Source organism: Heptranchias perlo, chromosome 10 (assembly GCF_035084215.1).
Source record: "Heptranchias perlo isolate sHepPer1 chromosome 10, sHepPer1.hap1, whole genome shotgun sequence".
Taxonomy (NCBI): domain Eukaryota; kingdom Metazoa; phylum Chordata; class Chondrichthyes; order Hexanchiformes; family Hexanchidae; genus Heptranchias; species Heptranchias perlo.
Genome location: NC_090334.1, coordinates 4,340,467 through 4,367,399, shown reverse-complemented (window position 1 = coordinate 4,367,399; position 26,933 = coordinate 4,340,467). Strand labels below are relative to the sequence as shown.

The window sequence follows — 26,933 nt, the reverse complement described above, 5'->3', positions numbered from 1 at the left end:
GGACCAAGCACCGATCCTTGCGGTACCCCACTAGTTAGAGCCTGCCAACCTGAAAATGACCTGTTTACTCCAACTCTCTGTTTTCTGTCCTTTAACCAATCCTCTATTCATGCTAATATATTACTCCCAACCCCATGAGCCCTTATCTTGTGTAACAATCTTTTGTGTGGTACCTTATAGAATGCCTTTTGAAAATCCAAATATACCCTGCTAGTTACATCCTCAAAAAACTCGTGTCAAACATGATTTCCCTTTCATAAAGGCACATGTCAGGAGTGTGATGGAATACTCTTCACTTGCCTAGATGAGTGCAGCTCCAACAACACTCGAAGCTCGACACCATCCAGAACAAAGCAGCCCGCTTGATTGGCACCCCCATCCACCACCTTAAACATTCAATCCCTCTACCACCAGCTCACCGTGGCTGCAGTGTGTACCATCCGCAGGATGCACTGCAGCAACTTGCCACGGCTTCTTCAACAGCGCCTCCCAAACCCGCGACCTCTACCACCTAGAAGAACAAGGGCAGCAGGCGCATGGGAACACCACCACCTGCACGTTACCCACTAAGTCACACACCAACCTGACTTGGAAAAATATAACCGTTCCTTCATCGTTGCTGGGTCAAAATCCTGGAATGCCCCAACAGCATTGTGAGAGTACCTTCACCACACGGACTGCAGCGATGCAAGGCGGCGGCTCACCAGCACTGTCTCAAGGGCAATTAGGAATGGGCAATAAATGCTGGCCTTGCCAGCGATGCCAACATCCCATGAATGAATAATTTTAAAAAACCATGTTGACTCTGCTTAGTCATATTATGATTTTCTAAGGGCCCCTTAACCATGTCCTTAATAACATTTTCCCCAACTATTGGTGTCAGGCTAATTGGCCTGTTTTCTCTCTCCCTCCTTTCTTTCTTGAATAGCGGGTATATTTGCTACCTTCCAATCCACTGGGACCATTCTAGAATCTAGGGAATTTTGGAAGATCACAACCATTGCATTCACTATCTCTGCAGCCCCCTCTTTTAGAACCCCAGGATATAGGCCATCAGGTCCAGTGGATTTGTCGGCTTTTAGTTCCATTAATTTCTCCAGTACTTTTTCTTTACTAATATTACTTTAAGTTTATTGATTTACAAGAATGTTACCAGGGCTTGAAAATTCCAGCTACAAGGAGGGATTGGATAGGCTGGGGTTGTTTCCCTTGGAGCAGAGGAGGTTGAGGGGAGACTTGATTGAGGTGTACAAAATTATGAGGGGCCTAGATAGAGTAGACAGGAAGTATCTGTTTCCCCTAGCAGAGAGTTCAAGAACTAGAGGACATAGATTTAAGCTGATTGGCGGAAGGATTAGAGGGGACATAAGGAAAAACTTTTTTACCCAGAGGGTGGTGTATGGACTTCGCTGCCCGAATTGGTGGTAGAGGCAGGGACCCTCAACTCTTTTAAAAAGTACCTGGACCTGCACCTAAAGTGCTGTAAACTGCAGGGCTACGGACCGGGTGCTGGAAGGTGGGATTAGAATGGCACCTGGTTGTTCTTCGAGCTGGCGCGGACATGATGGGCCGAATGGCCCCCTTCTGTGCTGTATCTTTTCTATGGTTCTAAGTTCCTCACTCTCGTTAGACCCTCGGTTCCCCATTATTTCTGGTATGTTTTTTGTGTCCTCTACTGTGAAGACAGATACAAAATATTTGTTTAATGTCTCTGCCATTTCCTTATTCCCCATTGTAATTTTTCCTGTCTCAGCCTCAAGATACTCTCGAGGGACTCGATGATGGATTTAAGATAGGAAGCAGGAAAAAAAAAAGTAGAATAAGTAGAAAAAAAAAACCCAAAACAGTGACCAAAGCACCACTTCTGCTACCTAATGGATTTTTGACAAAACCACAAGAATCACAATGATTGTACTAAATCTTATTTCCTTTCTATCGTTAATCCTAGCTGTAAACATCCAAGCAGCAGAAAATTGCAGTTATTTTGCTCAAAGGGAAAAAGGAATAAAACAAGGAAGCTTGCTACAAATAATTTTAAATGCTTAGGTCTTTTAATCTTAACTCAGCTTTTTTAAAAATTGTATGAAAAAAGGAACTGCACCCAGCTAGTACCAAATGTCATGATAAAGACTTCACAGCTGTGCTCTGAAAAACAAAAATAAATTGATGTTTTTTGAACCACATAGGCACAGATTGCTTTACACCTAAATCTTAGTCAATATCCCTTCGCAACGGACATCTAAAAAGTTATACAAGGGGTCAGGTGACAGTGTCCCATTTCCCTTCTGCTTAATGGTAACAGCTTAATTCGGCTTGGAAACTTTCCACGTAGGGAAATCACAGGCCCAGAACAATGCAGCACCACATACTGAGTCATCCTTAGCAAATGCAAGCTTAATTATTGCACAGAAGCACAAATTTTCTCAATTCCCTTCTGAGAGTTCATCTTTGAGCTGTGTGGATATACACTACATAATGATTTAGTACATAGGGGATTTTACCCAGAAAAGCAGAATCGATTCAGATACCGCAATTATTTTTATATGGTAATAGCTGCCTGGTCACTTCAAGTGAATACAAAGTGCTCTTTTTCTTATGTGTCAAAGACTGCTTCTGGGTGGAGGTTTCTGATTATTTAATCCTCCTTGCTCACAAACTTCAACTGCCCAAGTCACATAGCAGTCCAGTCAGTTTGAGAATAGACAGTCATTCAAGCAGCATTCCCAACACCTAGCATCATATAGGGCTGTACAGGCCAGAGGATCCCAGGTTCCAACCTTAGTCTGTGCTGAGTCAGTCTCAGCCAGGCCAGGTGGATGTTGACCAGTTTCTATGCCTTTCGGCTGAAGAGGGGGAGAAAAAAAAATCTAGTGACCCCATTCCTGATGGCTATTTAATGACCTCTGCTGGCACACATCTGATGAGGACGAGGCTAGAAGCAGGCATGATTCCCCCTCCACACTTCAATAGCCTGCTGACCGTCGCTGTTTAAGCTCGTGTGAGGACAACCACTTGGGCAAAATCCAGAGAAAACTGCTGGCAAGCGTAGAACTGTACCCCAACAAAAGTCCATGCTATTAAGAAAGGAAGAAAAATGGTGGAATATTTCTTTGCTGTGTGTTCTCTTCAGCTCACCCAACCAGATCAACTACCAATCGAGGACTATCACATACGATTCTTCCTCAGTGGCTATGTACATAATAGAGGTTGCCATAGAATGGTAGATTGTGGACAGCCTTATGCTATGAATGGGTAGACACCAATTGGATTAAAACTGCCCAAGCTCATTCCACACCAGAGCCTTACAACTAGCAAGGAGGCGTCTCCGCTGGACTACAACACTGACCCCAGGTGAAAGAACAGTTTTCTCAACCTAGTACATGATACTGTCATAGTACTGTGGAAACATTTTTTAAATCTTATCAACTGTGCAGGACTATAACTTTAGAATCACATTATTAAAATAAAAATGAACATGCAATGGTCATACATACCTGTTTAGGAAAGCATTTCCAAAGGAGTTCAGTTTTCGGAAGGGTTTTTTGGGATCTACCACAAGTGCATTGCCAGGAATGATCCCTTCCTCTTCTCCATACATCACAGCAATGAAGGAATCTGTTGTTGGTTCAGGTCCAATCCTCATCCCTGGGAAGTCCTGTTCCAGTAGGTATCTAACAGTATCAGAGGAAAATATTAATTAGACCTGGGATATTGCCACACTCTACAGCACATCAGCAAGAAAACACCTCTCTGACATGATTGCAGAATACAGCATCAGACTGATTTTTAAAAAAACAAGATACTCTGCACATCCCTTTTTTGAAACTGCTAATTTGGATGTAGATAGAGGCCTAGAGGGAGGGGTGTTGAAACTTGCAGATGATATTAAAATAGGAGGTACAGTTAATTCTTTAAGACCAAAGGAAGCTGCAAAGAGATATTGATAAGATGGGGGAATGGGCTAAAGTGACCGAATGAATTCAATGTCAATAAAAGCAGTAATTATACTCTGAATGATAGTAGGCTCTGTGGTGTGGAAGAGCAGACGGATTTGGAGGCACAGGTTTACAGGACATTAAAATAAGCACTTAAGGTTGACGAGGATATATAAAAAAAGCTAATGGAATTCTAGGTTTTATCACAAAATGTAGAATATAAAAGCCAAGAGGTAACGATGAGCTTATATAAAGCCTTAAGACCTCAAGCTAGAGTAGTGTGTGCAGTATTGAACTCCACACAATAGGAAGGATATTGAGGCTTTAGAAGAAGGTACAACACAGATTCAGGAGGATGCTGCCTTTTCTTTTATTCATACATGGGATGTGGGTGTCGCTGGCAAGGCCAGCATTTATTGTCCATCCCTAATTGCCCTCGAGAAGGTGGTGGTGAGCCGCTTTCTTGAACCGCTGCAGTGTGTGTAGTGAAGGTTCTCCCACAGTGCTGTTAGGTAGGGAGTTCCAGGATTTTGACCCAGCGACGATGAAGGAACAGCGATACCTCCTGACTCCCCAAAGCCTTTCCACCATCTACAAGGCACAAGTCAGGAGTGCGATGGAATACTCTCCACTTGCCTGGATGAGTGCAGCTCCAACAACACTCAAGAAGCTCGACACCATCCAGGACAAAGCAGCCTGCTTGATTGGCACCCCATCCACCACCCTAAACATTCACTCCCTTCACAACCGGCGCACAGTGGCTGCAATGTGTACCATCCACAGGATGCACTGAGGCAACTTGCCAAGGCTTCTTCGACAGCACCTCCCAAACCCTCGACCTCTACCACCTAGAAGGACAAGAGCAGCAGGCACATGGGAACAACACCACCTGCATGTTCCCCTCCAGATCACATACCATTCCGACTTGGAAATATATCGCCGTTCCTTCATCGTCGCTGGGTCAAAATCCTGGAGCTCCCTTCCTAACAGCACTGTGGGAGAACCTTCAACACACAGATTGCAACGGTTCAAGAAGGCGGCTCACCACTACCTTCTCAAGGGCAATTAGGGATGGGCAATAAATGCCGGCCTTGTCAGCGACGCCCACATCCCATGAACGAATAAAAAAAGTCAGGATGGTATGTGACTTGGAGGGGAACATGCAGGTGGTGGTGGTGGTCCCATGCGCCTGCTGCCCTTGTCCTTGTCCTTCTAGGTGTTGGATGTCACGGGTTTGGGATGTCGAAGAAGCCATGGCGAGTTGCTGCACTACATCTTGTAGATGGTACACACTGCAGCCACCGTGTGCCGGTGGTGGAGGGAGTGAATGGTTAGGGTGGTGGATGGGGTGCCAATCAAGCAGGCTGCTTTGTCCTGGATGGTGTCGAGCTTCTTGAATGTTGTTGGAGCTGCACTCATCCAGGCAAGTGGAGAGTATTCCATCACACTCCTGACTTGTGCCTTGTAGATGGTGGAAAGGCTTTGGGGAGTCAGGAGGTGAATCACTTGCCGCAGAATACCCCGCCTCTGACAGTATGCGTGTCGCTGATCCAATTAAGTTTCTGGTCAATGGTGTGGGATTCGGCGATGGTAATGCCGTTGAATGTCAAGGGGGAGGTGGTTAGACTCTCTCTTGTTGGAGAGGGTCATGGCTGGCACTTGCCTGGCATGAGGGAAAAAAAACTAAGACAGACTTTGTTTTCGTTCAAACAATGCAGACTATGGAGTGACACAAGTAGTTAAAATTATGAAAGGATGGGACAAGATAGGTAGAAGCAGATTTTTTCCAGCAGTAGAGGGGCCTACAATTAAGGGCCATAGATACAAGATTAAATTTAAGAGATTTACAACAGTGGGCAGTGGTTGAGGCAGAAACTAAGTCAACATTCAAGATTAAATTAGATAGGTAGAAGAAGAAGGGGATAAACGGATCTGGGAACAGAGTGGGTAAATGTGATTGGGATTATTTGCTCATGTGGAGGGTAAACGCCAACACGGACTGATTGGGCAGAATTCTGTATATTTCTATGCAATTTAAATTAAATGCAATAATCCTGTACATTCTGAAAAAGACAGGCTATCACACTAAACACTACAGATCAACACATAAAAAGGATCCTAAGATTTGCATTGCCTGTAACAGCACCCCAAAAGGCACTCTTTCTACATCTCTACTTTGGTTAAAAATCTTCTGAAAGAACTACCATGCTTTCATGCAGTGCAGCATTACTCCGAGTGCAATAGATCACTGATACCTCTTAGAATTACCCAAGGCAGTAACAGTGTCTCCAATGCTGGTTTCTAATCCACTTTTGGTTGAGCACCAAAGTTCTTTTCTTAGAACATAAATCAAACAGATGGTGGCCTGAGTAGCCCTTAACATTGTCCTTTCACCCCTCACCCCACAAGTTAATTTAGATGAAATGGCCAGAAAGGCTAAGGGAAAGGAGAAAAAACACCCAGTTCTTATTGGGTGGAGGTTCACAGCACAAAAAAACTATTCAGACACAAAATTAGTAAGACCACAAACACTGATGGTCTTTTGAAATAGGAATTAAGATGACATTATATGATGACAGAAGAGTTATTTAAACACTGGCACTGCACCTTCCAATGAAACCAATCCACATTATTAAAAATCTTGCACCTGTGAGAGGTAGCACTATTGCTTAAGTGTTGTAGAACCCCTTCGACCCATCGGATTGGAGAACCTCCCATCACAACATATTGAACACTGTCTACCAGCAGCTGTGGTGAAAGAAGAACCCAGTCCATGTTTATACTGCAAAACCAATTCCATAGGAAATAGGTCTTTTATGGGATATGGCTCTGAAATGTCTCCCACTGTAATGTGGATGAATTTCAGGCACAAGCAGCAATTACATAGTTGCAATCACATTTTTAAAGCAACTTTTTTTTTATTCGTTCACGGGATGTGGGCGTCGCTGGCGAGGCCAGCATTTATTGCCCATCCCTAATTGCCCTCGAGAAGGTGGTGGTGAGCCGCCTTCTTGAACCGCTGCAGTCCGTGTGGTGACGGTTCTCCCACAGTGCTGTTAGGAAGGGAGTTCCAGGATTTTGACCCAGCTACAATGAAGGAACGGCGATATATTTCCAAGTCGGGATGGTGTGTGACTTGGAGGGGAATGTGCAGGTGGTGTTGTTCCCATGTGCCTGCTGCTCTTGTCCTTCTAGGTGGTAGAGGTCGCGGGTTTGGGAGGTGCTGTCGAAGAAGCCTTGGCGAGTTGCTGCAGTGCATCCTGTGGATGGTACACACTGCAGCCACAGTGCGCCGGTGGTGAAGGGAGTGAATGTTTAGGGTGGTGGATGGGGTGCCAATCAAGCGGGCTGCTTTGTCCTGGATGGTGTCGAGCATCTTGAGTGTTGTTGGAGCTGCACTCATCCAAGCAAGTGGAGAGTATTCCATCACACTCCTGACTTGTGCCTTGTAGATGGTGGAAAGGCTTTGGGGAGTCAGGATGTGAGTCACTCGCCACAGAATACCCAGCCTCTGACCTGCTCTCATAGCCACAGTATTTATGTGGCTGGTCCAGTTAAGTTTCTGGTCAATGGTGACCCCCAGGATGTTGATGGTGGGGGATTCGTTGATGGTAATGCCATTGAATGTCATGGGAAGGTGGTTAGACTTTCTCTTGTTGGAGATGGTCATTGCCTGGCACTTATCTGGCGCGAATGTTACTTACCACTTATGAGCCCAAGCCTGGATGTTGTCCAGGTCTTGCTGCACGCGGGCTCGGACTGCTTCATTATTTGAGGGGTTGCGAATGGAACTGAACACTGTGCAGTCATCAGTGAACATCCCCATTTTTGACCGTATGATGGAGGGAAGGTCATTGATGAAGCAGCTGAAGATGGTTGGGCCTCGGACACTGCCCTGAGGAACTCCTGCAGCAATGTCCTGGGGCTGAGATGATTGGCCTCCAACAACCACTACCATCTTCCTTTGTGCTAGGTATGACTCCAGCCACTGGAGAGTTTTCCCCGATTCCCATTGACTTCAATTTTACTAGGGCTCCTTGGTGCCACACTCGGTCAAATGCTGCCTTGATGTCAAGGGCAGTCACTCTCACCTCACCTCTGGAATTCAGCTCGTTTGTCCATGTTTGGACCAACGCTGTAATGAGGTCTGGAGCCGAGTGGTCCTGGCGGAACCCAAACTGAGCATCGGTAAGCAGGTTATTGGTGAGTAAGTGCCGCTTGATAGCACAGTCGATGACACCTTCCATCACTTTGCTGATGATTGAGAGTAGACTGATGGGGCGGTAATTGGCCGGATTGGATTTGTCCTGCTTTTTGTGGACAGGACATACCTGGGCAATTTTCCACATTGTCGGGTACATGCCAGTGTTGTAGCTGTACTGGAACAGCTTGGCTGGAGGCACAGCTAGTTCTGGAGCACAAGTCTTCAGCACTACAGCTGGGATGTTGTCGGGGCCCATAGCCTTTGCTGTATCCAATGCACTCAGCCGTTTCTTGATATCACGTGGAGTGAATCGAATTGACGAAGACTGGCTTCTGTGATGGTGGGGATATCGGGAGGAGGCCGAGATGGATCATCCACTCGGCACTTCTGGCTGAAGATGGTTGCAAACGCTTCAGGCCTTGTCTTTTGCACTCACGTGCTGGACTCCGCCATCATTGAGGATGGGGATGTTTGCAGAGCCTCCTCCTCCCGTTAGTTGTTTAATTGTCCACCACCATTCACGACTGCATGTGGCAGGACTGCAGAGCTTTGATCTGATCCGTTGGTTGTGGAATCGCTTAGCTCTGTCTATAGCATGTTGCTTTCGCTGTTTAGCATGCATGTAGTCCTGAGTTGTAGCTTCACCAGGTTGGCACCTCATTTTTAGGTACACTTGGTGCTACTCCTGGCATGCTCTTCTACACTCCTCATTGAACCAGGGTTGATCCCCTGGCTTGTTGGTAATGGTAGAGTGAGGAATATGCCGGGCCATGAGGTTACAGATTGTGGTGGAATACAATTCTGCTGCTGCTGATGGCCCACAGCGCCTCATGGATGCCCAGTTTTGAGCTGCTAGATCTGTTCTGAATCTATCCCATTTAGCACGGTGGTAGTGCCACACAACACGTTGGATGGTGTCCTCAGTGCGAAGACGGGACTTCATCTCCACGAGGACTGTGCGGTGGTCACTCCTACCAATACTGTCATGGACAGATGCATTTGCAACAGGTCGATTGGTGAGGACGAGGTCAAGTAAGTTTTTCCCTCGTGTTGGTTCGCTCACCACCTGCCGCAGGCCCAGTCTAGCAGCTATGTCCTTCAGAACTCGGCCAGCTCGGTAAGTAGTGGTGCTACCGAGCCACTCTTGGTGATGGACATTGAAGTCCCCCACCCAGAGTACATTTTGTGCCCTTGCTACCCTCAGTGCTTCCTCCAAGTGGTGCTCAACATGGAGGAGGACTGCACATTTGTAACTTCAAGCTTCTAGCTGTGGATCTACCTTGGTGTAGGGGAGACTTGCATAGGTCAGGAAAAAAAACACATTACTAAGCAGAACAAAATGGCGCCACTATGCCTCCAAGGATGTGGGGAGAAGCCAATGTCTTGAACTGGGTCTCCATGACACTGGAGCAGAGCAGTCTCCAGCATAAACTCCTAACCACACAAATCTAGAGCAGTCATTTACAGAAGAGTTAATGCAATTAAATTCTAATCCCACAGGCAGTTCGAGGCCTTTCAAACAGAACATTTCTGGAAAATCACATGCAAATCTGCAGGCCTATAAAATGAAAAGCAATCACATGCCAATGTTTAACAAGTCTTTGTGCAAAACAGAACCCAATAGCTCAGAGACCAGCACAGAAAGTTTTCAAATATTTAAAAAAATTAAGTAATTTTCTGTACAAAGGAATGTACAGGCAGTCTCTTTAAAACCTACCTCTTTGACCAAGCTTTTAGTAACTCCCTCTAATATCTCCTTCTTGGCTCGGTGTCAAATTTTTGTCCGATATTACCTCTGTGAAGGGCCTTGATACATTTTCCTACTTTGAAGGCGCTATATAACTATGTTGTTGTCTGCTTCCTCCTCTACACAGAACATGTTTCAGCTTAGGTACTTTACCTCCACAAAAGGAAAATCCACAGTACCAAATAGGGGAGGCTTGGGCTAATCGTTTTAGGAGCAATAGGAATCCATCGCATTCTTTTGAGGAGGTAAATATGAGCTAACAGATATAATTCAATTTGATAAATTTGTCCATGGGAGATTTTCACGATTAAGGTACATAGAAAAGCACTTATCTGTGGAAAAGCTGTCTTGAAATCAGGATACAAGGAAAAAGGGAATCCGACAGCAATTAAAAAATGCCCAGTAGCCATCCAAACAATCTATATACACATTTAAATCAATGTGCCGGTCGTGACTTCTATTGAAAACGCCCATTAAGCAACTCCATGGTCAATTTCATATTTTAAATGTCTTTCCTGGGATGCCCTTCATTTTTTTTTAAAACAAGATTTTCCAATTAATGAGAGACTCTGAAGCTCAGATACTTAATTTAAAAGAACTGCTTTGAGTCTGCCTGCCGTCGCAGTCTCTGACCAGGGTGGTGCTGCAGAACAATCCTATTCCCCCATTACATGTGTAGTATTTTGAAAGCCTCGCGCACAGCACACGCTTCCTGCAATTACTGACACTTGCTTCTTGAAAGACTTTCCTTATTAGACTTTCTTGATAACAGCAAGATTATAATTAAACACATTTCGTAATTTGCAAATTCATTGCTGCAGCAGTTGTTATATCCTGTGCCATTTTTATAAAACATTCACACTCCTTGGGGGAATAAAACATTCACACTCCTTGGGGGAAAAAAACAGTATGTTCATCATGCTTCAAGAACTTTTCTTCCACTCTACTTTCATCCTTCAGAATTGATATTTTCTCCACCCCTTTCTTTTGCTGATGCAACCCTTGCTAAATATTTTTGTCCCTACCACTCATATCAAAACCATTTTTATGAGTCCTGTCCTTAACTACCTGTGTGCACCACCACTGGCATATTAGTAGAAAGGCTGTTCAGCCTCTAGATGTCAGCAGCACTTTCAGTAAATAGGTTGATAAAGTTTAACACTCTTCCCCACAGATGCTGCCTGACCAGCTGAATGTTTTCCACCATTTTCTGTTTTTATTTCAGATTTCCAGTATTCGCAGTATTTTGCTTTTGTTATAAAGTTTATAATAGGTATGTAAAGTGGAACATTACTGTAGCAGCTTTCTAAACCACAAACTTTGAATTGAATTGGAGTCAGGCTCAGAATCCCACAGATCTTTCTCTTAGTCCTCAATTATACTATTTTAGTTCCCTATGCGTTCATATTTGGGTTCAGGCCTAAAAAAATGTTCACTTGCTTCAATTCAGTGACTGCTCCGAAGATCTCAATAAAACTTGGAAAGTGGTATCTTTGGAAGCCATATGCTCCCAGGAAACAACTCAAAGGCTGCCTATTTAAATACACTTCCAAATTTAACCTGAAGTTTACTAACTGACATTTTCAATATAAAAATAGCCTCATGTAAATGAAACGAAGCATCTCACTGTTTGGTATCTTACTGCATGCTCTTGTTTACTTCTCTAACCGTAAGGGCACCAGTGCATTGTACAACAGTTAAATATACATAAGAATGCCAAAGCATAGAAAACATATCTAGAATCCACCTTTGTTCCACTACAGTGTTCTGCTCCAGAATATGACAAAAGAATGTGCTGCTTCTCCTTCCCACCAGAAAAAAGTGATGTATGCCTGGAGCAATTTTTCTGGTTCAACACATGCAGGAACTAAGTGGACCAACTAGACAACTGATGCATTACAGGCTTTGGCATCTCTTCGGCCTTACTTACATTATAAACTGAAAAACTCCTGACCACTTACTCCCAGGTACCAGTCTTAAAGCTGGAACTTTAGCTGAAATTATTTGCATTAAGTTGGCAGTGCTGGTACTGGACAATGGGAAAATACAAAAGCAAATAGAAATATCAGCCTATGTGGAACTGCCAACTCGATGTGTGGCGTCTAAAGGCTTATGGTAAACCTTTTAAACGGATTAGTTCTGGAATTTTCCAATGCCCATTGTATACATTAACCTAGAAACCTTAGTTTGCACTGTTTTCTCATTCAACAGACTGACTTAATTTCCATTATGAAGCCATGCCCCTTATGACCTAAAATGGTCTGTTTTCTGCCCTAACACAGAACGTAACTTGAGGATTAACAATTATTCCAGTTGCAATACTGCTACTGAATGAAGCACAGCAATTTGCTACACTCTCACATTTACAACAACTTCAGATAATAATTGACAATGAGCCAAAGAAGAACATATCAGGAAATGTGACTAAAAGCTTGATCAAAGATGTGTGCTTTAAGTAGGGTTTTAAAGGAGGAGGAGGTGGAGAGGTTTAGGGAGGGAATTCCAGAGCTTAGGGCCTAGAGGGGCCAATGGTGGAGCAAGGGGAGGGGGAATGAACAAGAGTCCAGCGTTAGAGTAACGCAGAGTTCGCCCCAAGGATTGTAGGGCTGGAAGAGGTTAGATAGATAGGGAGGGAGGGCGGGCAAAGGTTATGAAGGGATCTGAACACGAGAATGAGAATTTTTAATTGGAGGTGTTGGGGGACCAGGAGCCAATGTCACTGGCAAGGACAAGGTGGTGGCTGAGTGGGAGTTGATGCGGGTTAGGATACGAGCAGCAGAGTTTTGGGTGAGCAGATGTTTATGGAGGGGAGGCCAGCGAGGAGAGCACTACAATAGTCGAGTCCAGAGGTGATAAAGGCATGGATGAGGGTTTCAGCAGCAAACAGTGTGAGGCAGGGGCAGAGACAGGTGATTTTATGGATGTGGAAGTAGGCGGTCTAAGTGATGGAGAGGATGTGAAATTGGAAGTTCAGCTTAGGATATTTGCTTCAGATAAACAGAAAATATTGCACAAACCAGTGATTCAACAAGCCAAAAATCACAATTTATTTGCAAGATCAGGTACAGTGATAAAATACAAATTAAAATTGACCTCAGTTCAGCAGCCCTTCTACAGCTGTTAGAGCAATTTTTTAGAATTGAACGAAGTCTACAGCACCAACAGAGTGTGTAATAATGGGCCACTTTTCCCTTGTCTAAACACAAGGTGCGGAGTTTTACACAGAACACGCAAACCAATGCTCTAAATTCTATAGTCTGAACAGCCTTCAGATTCCAGTAACTAATCTGTAGATAGACTTTGCTTTTAACCACTGAATTTCTTTGAAGAACAAAAGCAGATGAGTTTTAAGCCATCGCTAACCCAAAAACCGAATAACACAGCGTGGCTTTAAAACAGTTCATGGCCACAAAAACAAAAAAAAACAATCCCCAAATTCAGAATTGAATGATTTATGGCAACTTGCAGAAAATTAGGTCAAGGGAGCACTTTTGATAATTTTCCCTATTAAAAAAAGACAGCTGCAAACTGTGCTTCAGAATATGTAGACTTAGACAGACTGATAGGTGAAGTACAAAGCATTGGTCACCACTTCAGCAGCATTTCCTTTGGCGAGAAGGAATGAGAGCTGCTTACTCCAAAGCTGCAACAAGTTAGCTGACTTCAGCCGGGCCTCAGAGCCCTTGGGGAGGGTGGCAGGGGAAACCAGTGGGATCCCTGTACCTGATTACTATCTGGCAAGTCTTGCTGGAAAGTGCATTTGTGGGTGTTAGCCTAGCTCAATGCTGCTGTAATATGTGAACCACAACACCAGCACCTACTTGATCTCATTGATGGGGAGGCACCATATGTCAGCTCCCTGAAATGCTGTCCTCTCTGTAGTAAACAATACCAAAAATATTCAACATGCAACTCGTTTAATAGTTGAAAGGCATACTGAGAATAACTTTGGTTAACTGCTATTCAAGTGGCTATTAGATAGCTGTTCCCAGGCCTCAGTGCCCAAAGCAAGAAATGAACTTGGTAAAACTATAAACAACATTTGGCTGCAAATTGCTGTCTACTTTTAACTAACTCAGCTGCAGAACATTAACCTTTGGGATAGTCTTCTATCCTCCTGCAATGGCTTTCCCGGGGAACTGATTCTCTACCACACGTCCATAGCATCTCAATTATAAACAAGCAGACTAAAATTCTGCTGAAATGTGCAGTCTGCAGGAGAGACTCAACAGTATTGCTCAAAAAAAAAATCTACTCGAGAGCTAATTTCATCTCAAATTAGGCAAAGGGTGTTTTTTTTATTCGTTCATGGGATGTGGGCGTCACTGGCGAGGCCGGCATTTATTGCCCATCCCTAATTGCCCTTGAGAAGGTGGTGGTGAGCCGCCTTCCGTGTGGTGAAGGTTCTCCCACAGTGCTGTTAGGAAGGGAGTTCCAGGATTTTGACCCAGCGGCAATGAAGGAACGGCGATATATTTCCAAGTCGGGAAGGTGTGTGACTTGGAGGGGAACGTGCAGGTGCTGGTGTTGTTCCCATGTACCTGCTGCTCTTGTCCTTCTTGTCCTGGATGGTGTCGAGCTTCTTGAGTGTTGTTGGAGCTGCACTCATCCAGGCAAGTGGAGAGTATTCCATCACGCACCTGACTTGTGCCTTGTAGATGGTGGAAAGGCTTTGGGGAGTCACCACAGAATACCCAGCCTCTGACCTGCTCTTGTAGCCACAGTATTTATATGGCTGGTCCAGTTAAGTTTCTGGTCAATGGTGACCCCCCAGGATGTTGATGGTGGGGGATCTGGCAATGGTAATGCCATTGAATGTCATGGGAAGGTGGTTAGACTCTCTCTTGTTGGAGATGGTCATTGCCTGGCACTTTTCTGGCACGAATGTTACTTGCCATTTATGAGCCCAAGCCTGGATGTTGTCCAGGTCTTGCTGCATGCGGGCACGGACTGCTTCATTATCTGAGGGGTTGCGAATGGAACTGAACACTGTGCAATCATCAGCGAACATCCCCATTTCTGACCTTATGATGGAGGGAAGGTCATTGATGAAGCAGCTGAAGATGGTTGGGCCTAGGACACTGCTCTGAGGAACTCCTGCAGCAATGTCCTGGGGCTGAGATGATTAGCCGCCAACAACCACTACCATCTTCCTTTGTGCTAGGTATGACTCCAGCCACTGGAGAGTTTTCCCCCTGATTCCCAATGACTTCAATTTTACTAGGGCTCCTTGGTGCCACACTCGGTCAAATGCTGCCTTGATGTCAAGGGCAGTCACTCTCACCTCACCTCTGGAATTCAGCTCGTTTGTCCATGTTTGGACCAAGGCTGTAATGAGGTCTGGAGCCGAGTGGTCCTGGCGGAACCCAAACTGAGCATCGGTGAGCAGGTTATTGGTGAGTAGGTGCCGCTTGATGGCACTGTCGACAACACCTTCCATCACTTTGCTGATGATCGAGAGTAGGCTGATGGGGCGGTAATTGGCCGGATTGGATTTGTCCTGCTTTTTGTGGACAGGACATACCTGGGCAATTTTCCACATTGTCGGGTACATGCCAGTGTTGTAGCTGTACTGGAACAGCTTGGCTAGAGGCGCAGCTAGTTCTGGAGCACAAGTCTTCAGCACTACAGCCGGGATGTTGTCGGGGCCCATAGCCTTTGCTGTATCCAGCCGTTTCTTGATATCACGTGGAGTGAATCGAACTGGCTGAAGACTGGCTTCTGTGATGGTGGGGATATCGGGAGGAGGCTGAGATGGATCATCCACTCGGCACTTCTGGCTGAAGATGGTTGCAAATGCTTCAGCCTTGTCTTTTGCACTTATGTGCTGGACTCCGCCATCATTGAGGATCAGGATGTTTACAGAGCCTCCTCCTCCCGCTAGTTGTTTAACTGTCCACCACCATTCACGACTGCATGTGGCAGGACTGCAGAGCTTTGATCTGATTCGTTGGTTGTAGAATCGCTTAGCTCTGTCTAGAGCATGTTGCTTCTGCTGTTTAGCATGCATGTAGTCCTGAGTTGTAGCTTCACCAGGTTGGCACCTCATTTTTAGGTACGCCTGGTGCTGCTCCTGGCATGCTCTTCTACACTCCTCATTGAACCAGGGCTGATCCCCTGGCTTGTTGGTAATGGTAGAGTGAGGAATATACCACGCCATGAGGTTACAGATTGTGCTGCAATACAATTCTGCTGCTGCTGATGGCCCACAGCGCCTCATGGATGCCCAGTTTTGAGCTGCCTGATCTGTTCTGAATCTATCCCATTTAGCACAGTGGTAGTGCCACACAACACGTTGGATGGTGTCCTCAGTGCGAAGACTGGACTTCATCTCCACGAGGACTGTTCAGTGATCACTCCTACCAATACTGTCATGGTATTGACAGGTAGATTGGTGAGGACGAGGTCAAGTACGTTTTTCCCTCGTGTTGGTTCGCTCACCACCTGCCGCAGGCCCAGTCTGGCAGCTATGTCCTTCAGGACTCGGCCAGCTCGGTTAGTAGTGATGCTACTGAGCCACTCTTGGTGATGGACATTGAAGTCTCCCACCCAGAGTACATTCTGTACCCTTGCTACTTTCAGTGCTTCCTCCAAGTGGTGTTCAACATGGAGGAGGACTGATTCATCAGCTGAGGGAGGGCGGTAGGTGGTAATCAGCAGGAGGTTTCCTTGCCCATGCTTGACCTGATGCCATGAGACTTCATGGGGCCCGGAGTCAATGTTGAGGACTCCCAGGGCCAGTCCCTCCTGACTGTATATCACTGTACCGCCACCTCCTGCCGTTGGGACAGGACATACCCAGGGATGGTGATGGAAGAGTCTGGGACATTGGCTGAAAGGTATGATTCTGTGAGTATGGCTATGTCAGGCTGTTGCTTGACTAGTCTGTGGGACAGCTCTCCCAATTTTGGCACAAGTCCCCAGATGTTAGTGAGGAGGACTTTGCAGGGTCGACTGGGCTTGGTTTGCCTATGTCGTGTCCGGTGCCGGGTAGTCCATCCGGTTTTATTCTTTTTGTGACTTTTTCTAGCGCGATTTTACAACTGAGTGGCTTGTTAGGCCATTTCAGAGGGTAATTAAGAATCAACCACATTGCTGTGGGTCTGGAGTCACATATAGGCCAGACCGGGTAAGGACGGCAGATTTCCTTCCCTAAAAGGACATTAGTGAACCAGATGGGTTTTTACGACAATCCGGTAGTTTCATGGCCACCATTACTGATACTAGTATTTTAATTCCAGATTTTTATTTAATTAATTGAATTTAAATTCCCCAGCTGCCGTGAGTCCGGATTATTAGTCCAGTAACATAACCACTATGCTACCATACCCTTTAAATACAAAATACTAGACAATTTCCTTCAACAGTGCACATGGGAAGTCAAGACTAAGTGCAGTGCTCAGTCGATGGAAATTGAAGGACAGGGGATAATTGGGTACACAAAAATAACATTTTATATCAAATTTTATTTAATACTATTTGTAATTAAATGGCAAACCTTACAGCAGTCATGAATTGCAGTATGTTGGGCCCTGCTGTCAGGTACACTTGTCAAATACTGGAACGCGAATTCCAAGCTTTAAAATGATTGAAGTAGATGAACAGGCTGACGGCCAGCATTCTGCAGGTCCTGAATACTCAAACTGGGGAAAGACAGGTCAGGGAAGCAAAGGTTGAAGCAGGAGAGGCCAAGGAGGCAAAAGTCAAGAGCAGAGAGGGGCAGCAATCAAAAGTTCAAAAGATAAAGTTCTAAGAACCAACTCAACTGTCAGTCGTGCTGGGCTGGGAAGGCAAGGAGAGAGCAGCTACTGAATAGACCTGGGAAATACAGTTTAGAAGGCCACACTGGCATTGAGTCATGTGGCAAGAATTAGCCAGAGGCAAGAAGAAATAAGCTTAAATAATACTGTTAGACAGATGTGACAGGACAAGTATGATAGTTACTGTAATTATTCTCTACATACAAGACTGAAATGTGGCTATTAAAATAGATTTAATACAAGCATAAACAATGTTTATATATCTATTAACCTGATTCAGATAGTTCCCTTGATATTTGCCAAATTAGGCATGTATGTAACATACATATTATTCGATCTCCCATGGTGATGCACATAGGGAGTCGAGACCTAATATAATCAGGGACGAGAGTGCTACCACTGAGCCAAGGCTGACACCAATCGTGGGTAAATACGGCCAAGTAAATTCTAGTGTGCTGTCTCTCATCTTATACACGGTATATTTGTCTAACACGTCGAGTGCTTGTGGCATTTATGCAGGTGGTTACATGCTTTTTTTGTTGCCACAGCGTAACTCCCACCTGCAGAACTAGCTATTTACTGGGTATCTACCTGACTCCAGACCCAAGTATTTACTGGATACCACCCCTCATTGTAATCTGGTATCTACCAAGTATTTCCCCCTGCCTGTGGCTTCGGTATTTACCGGGTACCTCCCGACCTGGGAATTTACCAGGTTAACCCCCGCCCTCGGAATTTACCGGGTTGCTCACCACACCCACCCGGCCCGGGTATTTACCGGATACCACACCCACCCGGCCCGGGTATTTACCGGGTACCACATCCACCCGGCCCGGGTATTTACCGGGTACCACATCCACCCGGCCCGGGTATTTACCGGGTACCACATCCACCCGGCCCGGGTATTTACCGGGTACCACATCCACCCGGCCCGGGTATTTACCGGGTACCACATCCACCCGGCCCGGGTAATTACCGGGTACCACATCCACCCGGCCCGGGTAATTACCGGGTACCACATCCACCCGGCCCGGGTAATTACCGGGTACCACATCCACCCGGCCCGGGTAATTACCGGGTACCACATCCACCCGGCCCGGGTAATTACCGGGTACCACATCCACCCGGCCCGGGTAATTACCGGGTACCACATCCACCCGGCCCGGGTAATTACCGGGTACCACATCCACCCGGCCCGGGTATTTACCGGGTACCACATCCACCCGGCCCGGGTAATTACCGGGTACCACATCCACCCGGCCCGGGTATTTACCGGGTACCACACCCACCCGGCCCGGGTATTTACCGGGTACCACACCCACCCGGCCCGGGTATTTACCGGGTACCACATCCACCCGGCCCGGGTATTTACCGGGTACCACATCCACCCGGCCCGGGTATTTACCGGGTACCACATCCACCCGGCCCGGGTATTTACCGGGTACCACATCCACCCGGCCCGGGTATTTACCGGGTACCACACCCACCCGGCCCGGGTATTTACCGGGTACCACATCCACCCGGCCCGGGTATTTACCGGGTACCACATCCACCCGGCCCGGGTATTTACCGGGTACCACATCCACCCGGCCCGGGTAATTACCGGGTACCACATCCACCCGGCCCGGGTATTTACCGGGTACCACACCCACCCGGCCCGGGTATTTACCGGGTACCACATCCACCCGGCCCGGGTATTTACCGGGTACCACATCCACCCGGCCCGGGTATTTACCGGGTACCACATCCACCCGGCCCGGGTATTTACCGGGTACCACATCCACCCGGCCCGGGTCGCTGCTGTTACCTGATGAAGGTGGTCTTGCCGGTGGAGTACTGCCCGATGAGCAGCACCATGGGCTTGTTCTCGAAGTCGGCCTGTTCCAGGGCGGGCGAGTGGAAGTGATGGAACTGGTAGTAATCCTCGAGCGGCTGCAGCCTCTTAGCGTACAGGGAGCGCAGCCCGTCCGCCACCGTGTCAAACACCACCGACTCCTTCCCGCGGGCCTCAGGCCCGGCCAGCCAGCTAAACATGGTGCCTCGGCCCGGCTCCCCGCCCGGCCCCGGTCTCTCACCGCCCTCTCTCCTAACTGACAGACCGACAGTCGCGGTCTCTCCCTCACTCACTGACTGACTAACTAACTAACCGGCGGCCCCGGTCTCTCCCTCACTCACTGACTGACTGACTGACCGGCGGCCCCGGTCTCTCCCTCACTCACTGACTGACTGACTGACCGGCGGCCCCGGTCTCTCACTCACTCACTGACTGACGGCCCCGGTCTCTCTCTCGAGCTCACTAACCGGCGGCCCCGGTCTCTCTCGAGCTCACTGACTGACGGTCCCGGTCTCTCTCTCTCGAGCTCACTGACTGACGGTCCCGGTCTCTCTCTCGAGCTCACTGACTGACGGTCCCGGTCTCTCTCTCGAGCTCACTGACTGACGGTCCCGGTCTCTCTCTCGAGCTCACTGACTGACGGTCCCGGTCTCTCTCTCGAGCTCACTGATCGCCGGCCCCGGTCTCTCTCTCTCGAGCTCACTGACTGACGGTCCCGGTCTCTCTCTCGAGCTCACTGACTGACGGTCCCGGTCTCTCTCTCGAGCTCACTGATCGCCGGCCCCGGTCTCTCTCTCTCGAGCTCACTGACTGACGGTCCCGGTCTCTCTCTCGAGCTCACTGACTGACGGTCCCGGTCTCTCTCTCGAGCTCACTGATCGCCGGCCCCGGTCTCTCTCTCTCGAGCTCACTGACTGACGGTCCCGGTCTCTCTCTCGAGCTCACTGATCGCCGGCCCCGGTCTCTCTCTCTCGAGCTCACTGACTGACGGTCCCGGTCTCTCTCTCGAGCTCACTGACTGACGGCCCCGGTCTCTCTCGAGCTCACTGACTGACGGTCCCGGTCTCTCTCTCGAGCTCACTGACTGACGGTCCCGGTCTCTCTCTCGAGCTCACTGACTGACGGTCCCGGTCTCTCTCTCGAGCTCACTGACTGACGGTCCCGGTCTCTCTCTCGAGCTCACTGACTGACGGTCCCGGTCTCTCTCGCGAGCTCACTGACTGACGGTCCCGGTCTCTCTCGCGAGCTCACTGACTGACGGCCCCGGTCTCTCTCTCGAGCTCACTGACTGACGGCCCCGGTCTCTCTCGAGCTCACTGACAGACGGTCCCGGTCTCTCTCGAGCTCACTGACTGACGGTCCCGGTCTCTCTCTCGAGCTCACTGATGACCGGCCCCGGTCTCTCTCGAGCTCACTGATCGCCGGTCCCGGTCTCTCTCTCGAGCTCACTGACTGACGGTCCCGGTCTCTCTCTCTCGAGCTCACTGATCGCCGGTCCCGGTCTCTCTCGAGCTCACTGACGGCCGGCCCCGGTCTCTCTCTCGAGCTCACTGACTGACGGCCCCGGTCTCTCTCGAGCTCACTGACTGACGGCCCCGGTCTCTCTCTCGAGCTCACTGATGACCGGCCCCGGTCTCTCTCGAGCTCACTGACTGACGGTCCCGGTCTCTCTCTCGAGCTCACTGACTGACGGTCCCGGTCTCTCTCTCGAGCTCACTGACTGACGGCCCCGGTCTCTCTCGAGCTCACTGACTGACGGTCCCGGTCTCTCTCTCGAGCTCACTGACTGACGGTCCCGGTCTCTCTCTCGAGCTCACTGACTGACGGCCCCGGTCTCTCTCGAGCTCACTGATCGCCGGCCCCGGTCTCTCTCGAGCTCACTGACTGACGGTCCCGGTCTCTCTCTCGAGCTCACTGATCGCCGGCCCCGGTCTCTCTCGAGCTCACTGATCGCCGGTCCCGGTCTCTCTCTCGAGCTCACTGACTGCCGGTCCCGGCCCCGGTCTCTCTCGAGCTCACTGTCACCACACGCCCAGCGCGAGCCCCACCTTCCCGCGCACGGGAAGCGGCCGCGCTGCCTGCCGGGAGTTGTAGTTTTACTGTCCGGTTCCTCCCCCCTCAGTATCCTGCAACTCCCCGCCCAATGCTGCGGTGGGTCATGTACAAGGATAATAACATTCCTATTTAATTGGTTGAGATGATTACTAAACTTATAGAATGGGCATGTAATGACAAATGAATTTCAATATAGAGAAGTGAGGTAGAGCATTTTGGTAGGAAGAATAAGGAGGCCATATACTGCCTGGATAAGAGTCTGAATGGGGTAGAGGAGCAAAGGGATCTCTGGGTACAGATACACAAATCACTAACAGTAGCAACGCAGGTTAATAGGGCCGTTAAAAAGGCAAAACAAGCACTGGGATCATTTCTACAGGGATAGAATAGAAAAGCAAAACAATGTTAAACTTGTGTGGAACCTTGGTTAGTGCACACTTGGAGTGTTGTATACAGTTCTGGTCTCCGTCCTATAGAAAGGATATAGAGGCATTGGAGAGGATGCAAAAAAGATTCAAAGGGCTGATACCAGAACTGAGAGGGTATACATATCGAGAAAGGCCGAACAGGCCCGTGTTACACCCCGTGAATCGGCAGCCCGTGTTACAGCACGTGAATCGGCAGCCCGTGTTACACCCCGTGAATCGGCAGCCCGTGTTACACCCCGTGAATCGGCAGCCCGTGTTACACCCCGTGAATCGACAGCCCGTGTTACACCCCGTGAATCGGCAGCCCGTGTTACACCCCGTGAATCGGCAGCCCGTGTTACACCCCGTGAATCGGCAGCCCGTGTTACACCACGTGAATCGGCAGCCCGTGTTACACCCCGTGAATCGGCAGCCCGTGTTACAGCACGTGAATCGGCAGCCCGTGTTACACCCCGTGAATCGGCAGCCCGTGTTACACCCCGTGAATCGGCAGCCCGTGTTACACCCCGTGAATCGGCAGCCCGTGTTACGCCACGTGAATCGGCAGCCCGTGTTACGCCCCGTGAATCGGCAGCCCGTGTTACGCCCCGTGAATCGGCAGCCCGTGTTACGCCCCGTGAATCGGCAGCCCGTGTTACGCCACGTGAATCGACAGCCCGTGTTACGCCACGTGAATCGGCAGCCCGTGTTACGCCCCGTGAATCGGCAGCCCGTGTTACGCCACGTGAATCGACAGCCCGTGTTACTCCCCGTGAATCGGCAGCCCGTGTTACACCCCGTGAATCGGCAGCCCGTGTTACGCCACGTGAATCGACAGCCCGTGTTACGCCACGTGAATCGACAGCCCGTGTTACGCCACGTGAATCGGCAGCCCGTGTTACGCCACGTGAATCGGCAGCCCGTGTTACGCCACGTGAATCGGCAGCCCGTGTTACGCCACGTGAATCGGCAGCCCGTGTTACGCCACGTGAATCGACAGCCCGTGTTACGCCACGTGAATCGACAGCCCGTGTTACGCCACGTGAATCGGCAGCCCGTGTTACTCCCCGTGAATCGGCAGCCCGTGTTACTCCCCGTGAATCGGCAGCCCGTGTTTCACCAGTGGAAAAGAAAATGGGCTGTGGTGTAAAATGAGCTGTCGGTTCGCTACGAGCCCATTTCGCACTACTGGCAAAGACCAATTTCACTCCCACCATCTCTGCTAGTACCAGCTCAACGATAAGGGCACATCTGCAGCTGAAGTCAGAATTCACCAAATATTGCCCCTCCCCTATCCCCATTGATTGGTGCTTGTCGATGTCACTAACATGTCCGATTCATGATTGTAATTTGACCCCCTTCCCCTGTCCATCAACTATACTGTTAACACTAACAGCACTGAACCAAGGAGGTGTTAGTGCTGAATCCCAAGTTTCAGATCGTTCAATCTGCTGGCGATAGCTACGACCTCACCCCTAGCAGGCATATTCAAGGCTTCAAAGGCAATTTAGTAAATCAACAAAGACTTTCATTTCAAAAAACACACAACAGAAGAAGGAAATAATCACACCTTTATTGTCAAAAGAATCTGCAGGTGTTATAACTCAAACTGCAGTCTAAATAATTTTAAAGGAAACCATTTTCTACACAAATCACAACTAGCAGTTTCTACGGAACCATAACAAACTGATTCGGAGAGAGGTGCCTATTCTATAACGTTTATAACCAGTAGTGCCACAAAGGCCTTATCCCCATCCCAGCATCTACATGTACTCCAGCCTTTCTAGTACAGCGTGCTTGTTTAATAAGTGAGGCAGCTGCCTGCTACGTGAACACCCCATTCCAGTCCCAATAAATCCTCAATGATACACACCTGCACCCCAGGGACACTGCCTGCGACCAAGGTCTGCGAGGACAATCATCAAGCTGCTGCACGGTAACTTTTATTTATAATGTCTGAAAAATCGCCCTGTGATCCAGAAATACAAAGCAGAAAACCCTTTCAATAAATTAATGTTTTAAGAATAAGTGGAAATAGTTCTGCTTTATGGATAGGATACAAAGGAAATTGACTGATTAATGAACCCAAAAAAGACAGCTTATTAAGACAGACTTTAAAGTTTCATTGAATCACAAAATTTTAGAGCACAGAAAGAGCCATTCAGCCCATTGCCCCTGTACTCTCTGAAAAAGCTCTCCCCATAGTCCCATTCCCCTGCCCTTTCCCCATTCAGCCCCTTGCCCTGTGCCCTCTCTCTTAAAGAGCTCTTCCCTTAGTCCCATTCCCCTGCTGCTGTAATGAAAAGGGAGAGGAAGTGAGGGGAGGGAAAGAGATGACAGGCATTACAAAGGTGGTTGTCATAGCTTTCTACTTTATTAATTTTTTGATCTCTATTTTAATATGGCATTAATAATATTATTACTAATCAGCGTGGTCTTACTGTAATATCTCCAACATCAATGGGTTAGGGTTAGGGTAAAAGGAGAGCAGAGTCCCCTGGCTGAATGCAAGGCTTTAGAACAGAGATGTGTAAATATGAAAAAGGGAATGTCATGAAAGCCACAGATACACAGAAATAGGAAGCACTTTCCTGAGAACCCAGCCTTAACCCGTGCCAATCCCTGACTAGATGTGTGCACCCTAACAAGTGAGACTATGCAATCTCCTGCAAACTACCGTACACAATCAACAAGTGAGCACGTGCCACATTGCACCATTGTAAAGTAGTGAGTGCAGCTGCTGAGCCCAGCTCTCTGCTGATCACGGCCCAGTGCTAATGCTGCACGCAGTACCCACCACCTCTGGTGCAGGGCTTGCCGGTGTCACTGCTGTACTCATTGCTAAGTTATAACTCAGCTGTAAGATCTTCCAGGCCATCCGTGGGCTCGTTAGTTGCACTGTGTGGCTGGTTCTCTGCCGTTGTGTTGGTCAGTGGCGGTCGTGGTTCATTTGCCTTTGATTCTGCCAGATCTTTCCCTCCATCCCGCAGTGCCTCCAGCTCCAGGGTGAACTTGGTGCTGATGATGGATTTGCTCAGCTCCACCACCTCTTGCGGCAAGGCCGTCATTTTTGCCTCATACTCATTCTGGGCCTCCTGCTGGTACTGAATGTCATAGAAAACAGGGAGAGGAAAACAGATGAATGGGAGCTGAAACAGGAGTCTTATCCCTAACCTTCTGTGCATTGGCTGAGGTTGGTTATGGCTGGGTTGAGTCCTTAGTTATGCCTCAGACCCTCTGGCATTTTTAAAAGAAACCAGGGGTACTTGTGCAGCAAGTCACCCATTTACATAGCACCTCAACATGTCTCCAAGAAATATTTCAAAGTGCTCCACATACTGTGATTTACCTTGGAGTGAAGGAACATCTCCAGAAGCAAAGGCATGCGTGACCATAGGCCTCTCGAGACTGTTCAGCCATTTAATTAGATCATGGCTGAGCTGTATCTTAACTCCATTTACCCGCCTTGGTTCCCTAGTACTTAAGACCCTTACCTAATAAAAATCTATCAATCCCAGTTTTGAAATTTTCAATTGACCCCCAGCCTCAACAGCTTTTTGGGGGGAGAGAGTTCCAGATTTCCACTCCCCTTTGTGTGAAGAAATGCTTCCTGACATCATCCCTGAAGGGCCTAGCTCTAATTTTAAGGTTATGCCCCCTTGTTCTGAACTCCCCACCAGGAGAAATAGTTTCTCTCCATCTACCCTATCAAATCCTTTAATCATCTTAAACACCTCAATTACATCACCCTTAATCCTCTGTACTCAAGGGACTAGTTAGCCTGTTTTGGGTGATGTTGTCCAGGATAACTCGCTCTGCTTCATTACCGAGGGAGTGCTACACTGTTGGAGGTGCCATCTTTCGGATGAGACATTAAACTTCGAATTGGTGCCGTGTTTTCTACATTACAGCCATGACTACACTTTCAAAAGTACTTAATTGGCTGTGAAGGGCTTTTGGGAGTCCTGAGGTTGTAAAAGGCACTGTATAAATACATGTCTTTCTTTCTTTCAAATAGAGCCATGAAATTGGAGCCTCAGTTTAATGTCTCGTATCAAGGATGCCACCTCCAACAATGCAGCGCTCCCTCTGTATTGGACTGGAGTCTCAGCCTAGGTTATTATGTTCAAGTCCTGGAGTGAGGTTTGAACCCACAACATTCTGACTCAGAAGCGAGAGTGTTACCACCAATATTAAAAAGTTTTAAACATTTGGTACAGGGTGTTGTGCTGTGCCAAATCACTTGCTTGAGTTATGGTGTGGGCACAGAGCTGGCAGTATTACCCAGTAATTAACTTCAGCACTATTGTGTTGCTCTATTTATCTGCAGCCTGCAAATTTCTGACCTGGTCATTAACATTCGAGCAGTGAGACTTCAGAACACATTAGAAAACAGAGACACCAATCTAGGAAAGTGGCAAAAACTAACCAAAGGCTTTCAAAAAAACCCACACAGCAGTGAAAACAGGCACCCCTCCAGAAAACCCACAGCTCTAGAAAACCCACAGCCCCAGAAAACCCACAGCCCCAGAAAACCCACAGTTCTAGAAAACCCACAGCCCCAGAAAACCCACAAAGCTAGCTGGGAAAGTAAGCTTTGAAGAGGATGCAGAGGCTGCAAAGGGATATAGACAGGTTAAGTGACTGGGCGAGAAGGTGGCAGATGGAGTATAATGTGGGGAAATGTAAGGTTATTCACTTTGGTAGGAAGTTATGTTTTATGAATACATAAAGAGCAAGAGGATAACTAAGGAAAGAGTAGGGCCTATTAGAGACCAAAAAGGTAAACTGTGTGTGGAGGCAGAAGATGTGGGTGTGGTTCTTAATGAATACTTTGCATCTGTCTTCACAAAAGAGGGGGACAATGCAGGCATTGTAGTTAAAGAGGAGGAGGGTGAAATATTGGATGGGATAAACATAGTGAGAGATGAAGTATTAAGAGGATTAGCATCTTTGAAAGTAGATAAATTGCCAGGCCCGGATGAAATGTA

At 47.8% G+C, this 26,933-nt stretch overlaps 2 protein-coding genes across 3 annotated transcripts in view; both read right to left on the bottom strand.

The window, feature by feature from the left end:
• LOC137326239 (EH domain-containing protein 4-like) overlaps positions 1 to 20,034 on the bottom strand; it is a 75,141-nt gene extending 55,107 nt beyond the window's left edge. Inside the window, exons 1-2 of the mRNA XM_067991150.1 lie at positions 19,454 to 20,034; positions 3,495 to 3,671 (exon numbers count right to left, since the gene is read on the bottom strand). Of these exons, the coding sequence (XP_067847251.1) occupies positions 3,495 to 3,671; positions 19,454 to 19,680 (404 nt within the window). The 5' untranslated portion in view covers positions 19,681 to 20,034. The remainder of the gene's footprint in view (positions 1 to 3,494; positions 3,672 to 19,453) is intronic.
• A 4,128-nt stretch (positions 20,035 to 24,162) lies between these two features.
• LOC137326238 (1-phosphatidylinositol 4,5-bisphosphate phosphodiesterase beta-2-like) overlaps positions 24,163 to 26,933 on the bottom strand; it is a 200,927-nt gene continuing 198,156 nt past the window's right edge. For both annotated transcript variants that reach the window (XM_067991148.1, XM_067991149.1), the window contains one exon: positions 24,163 to 25,046. In XM_067991148.1, coding sequence (XP_067847249.1) covers positions 24,789 to 25,046 — 258 coding nt within the window. In that variant the 3' untranslated portion in view covers positions 24,163 to 24,788. The remainder of the gene's footprint in view (positions 25,047 to 26,933) is intronic.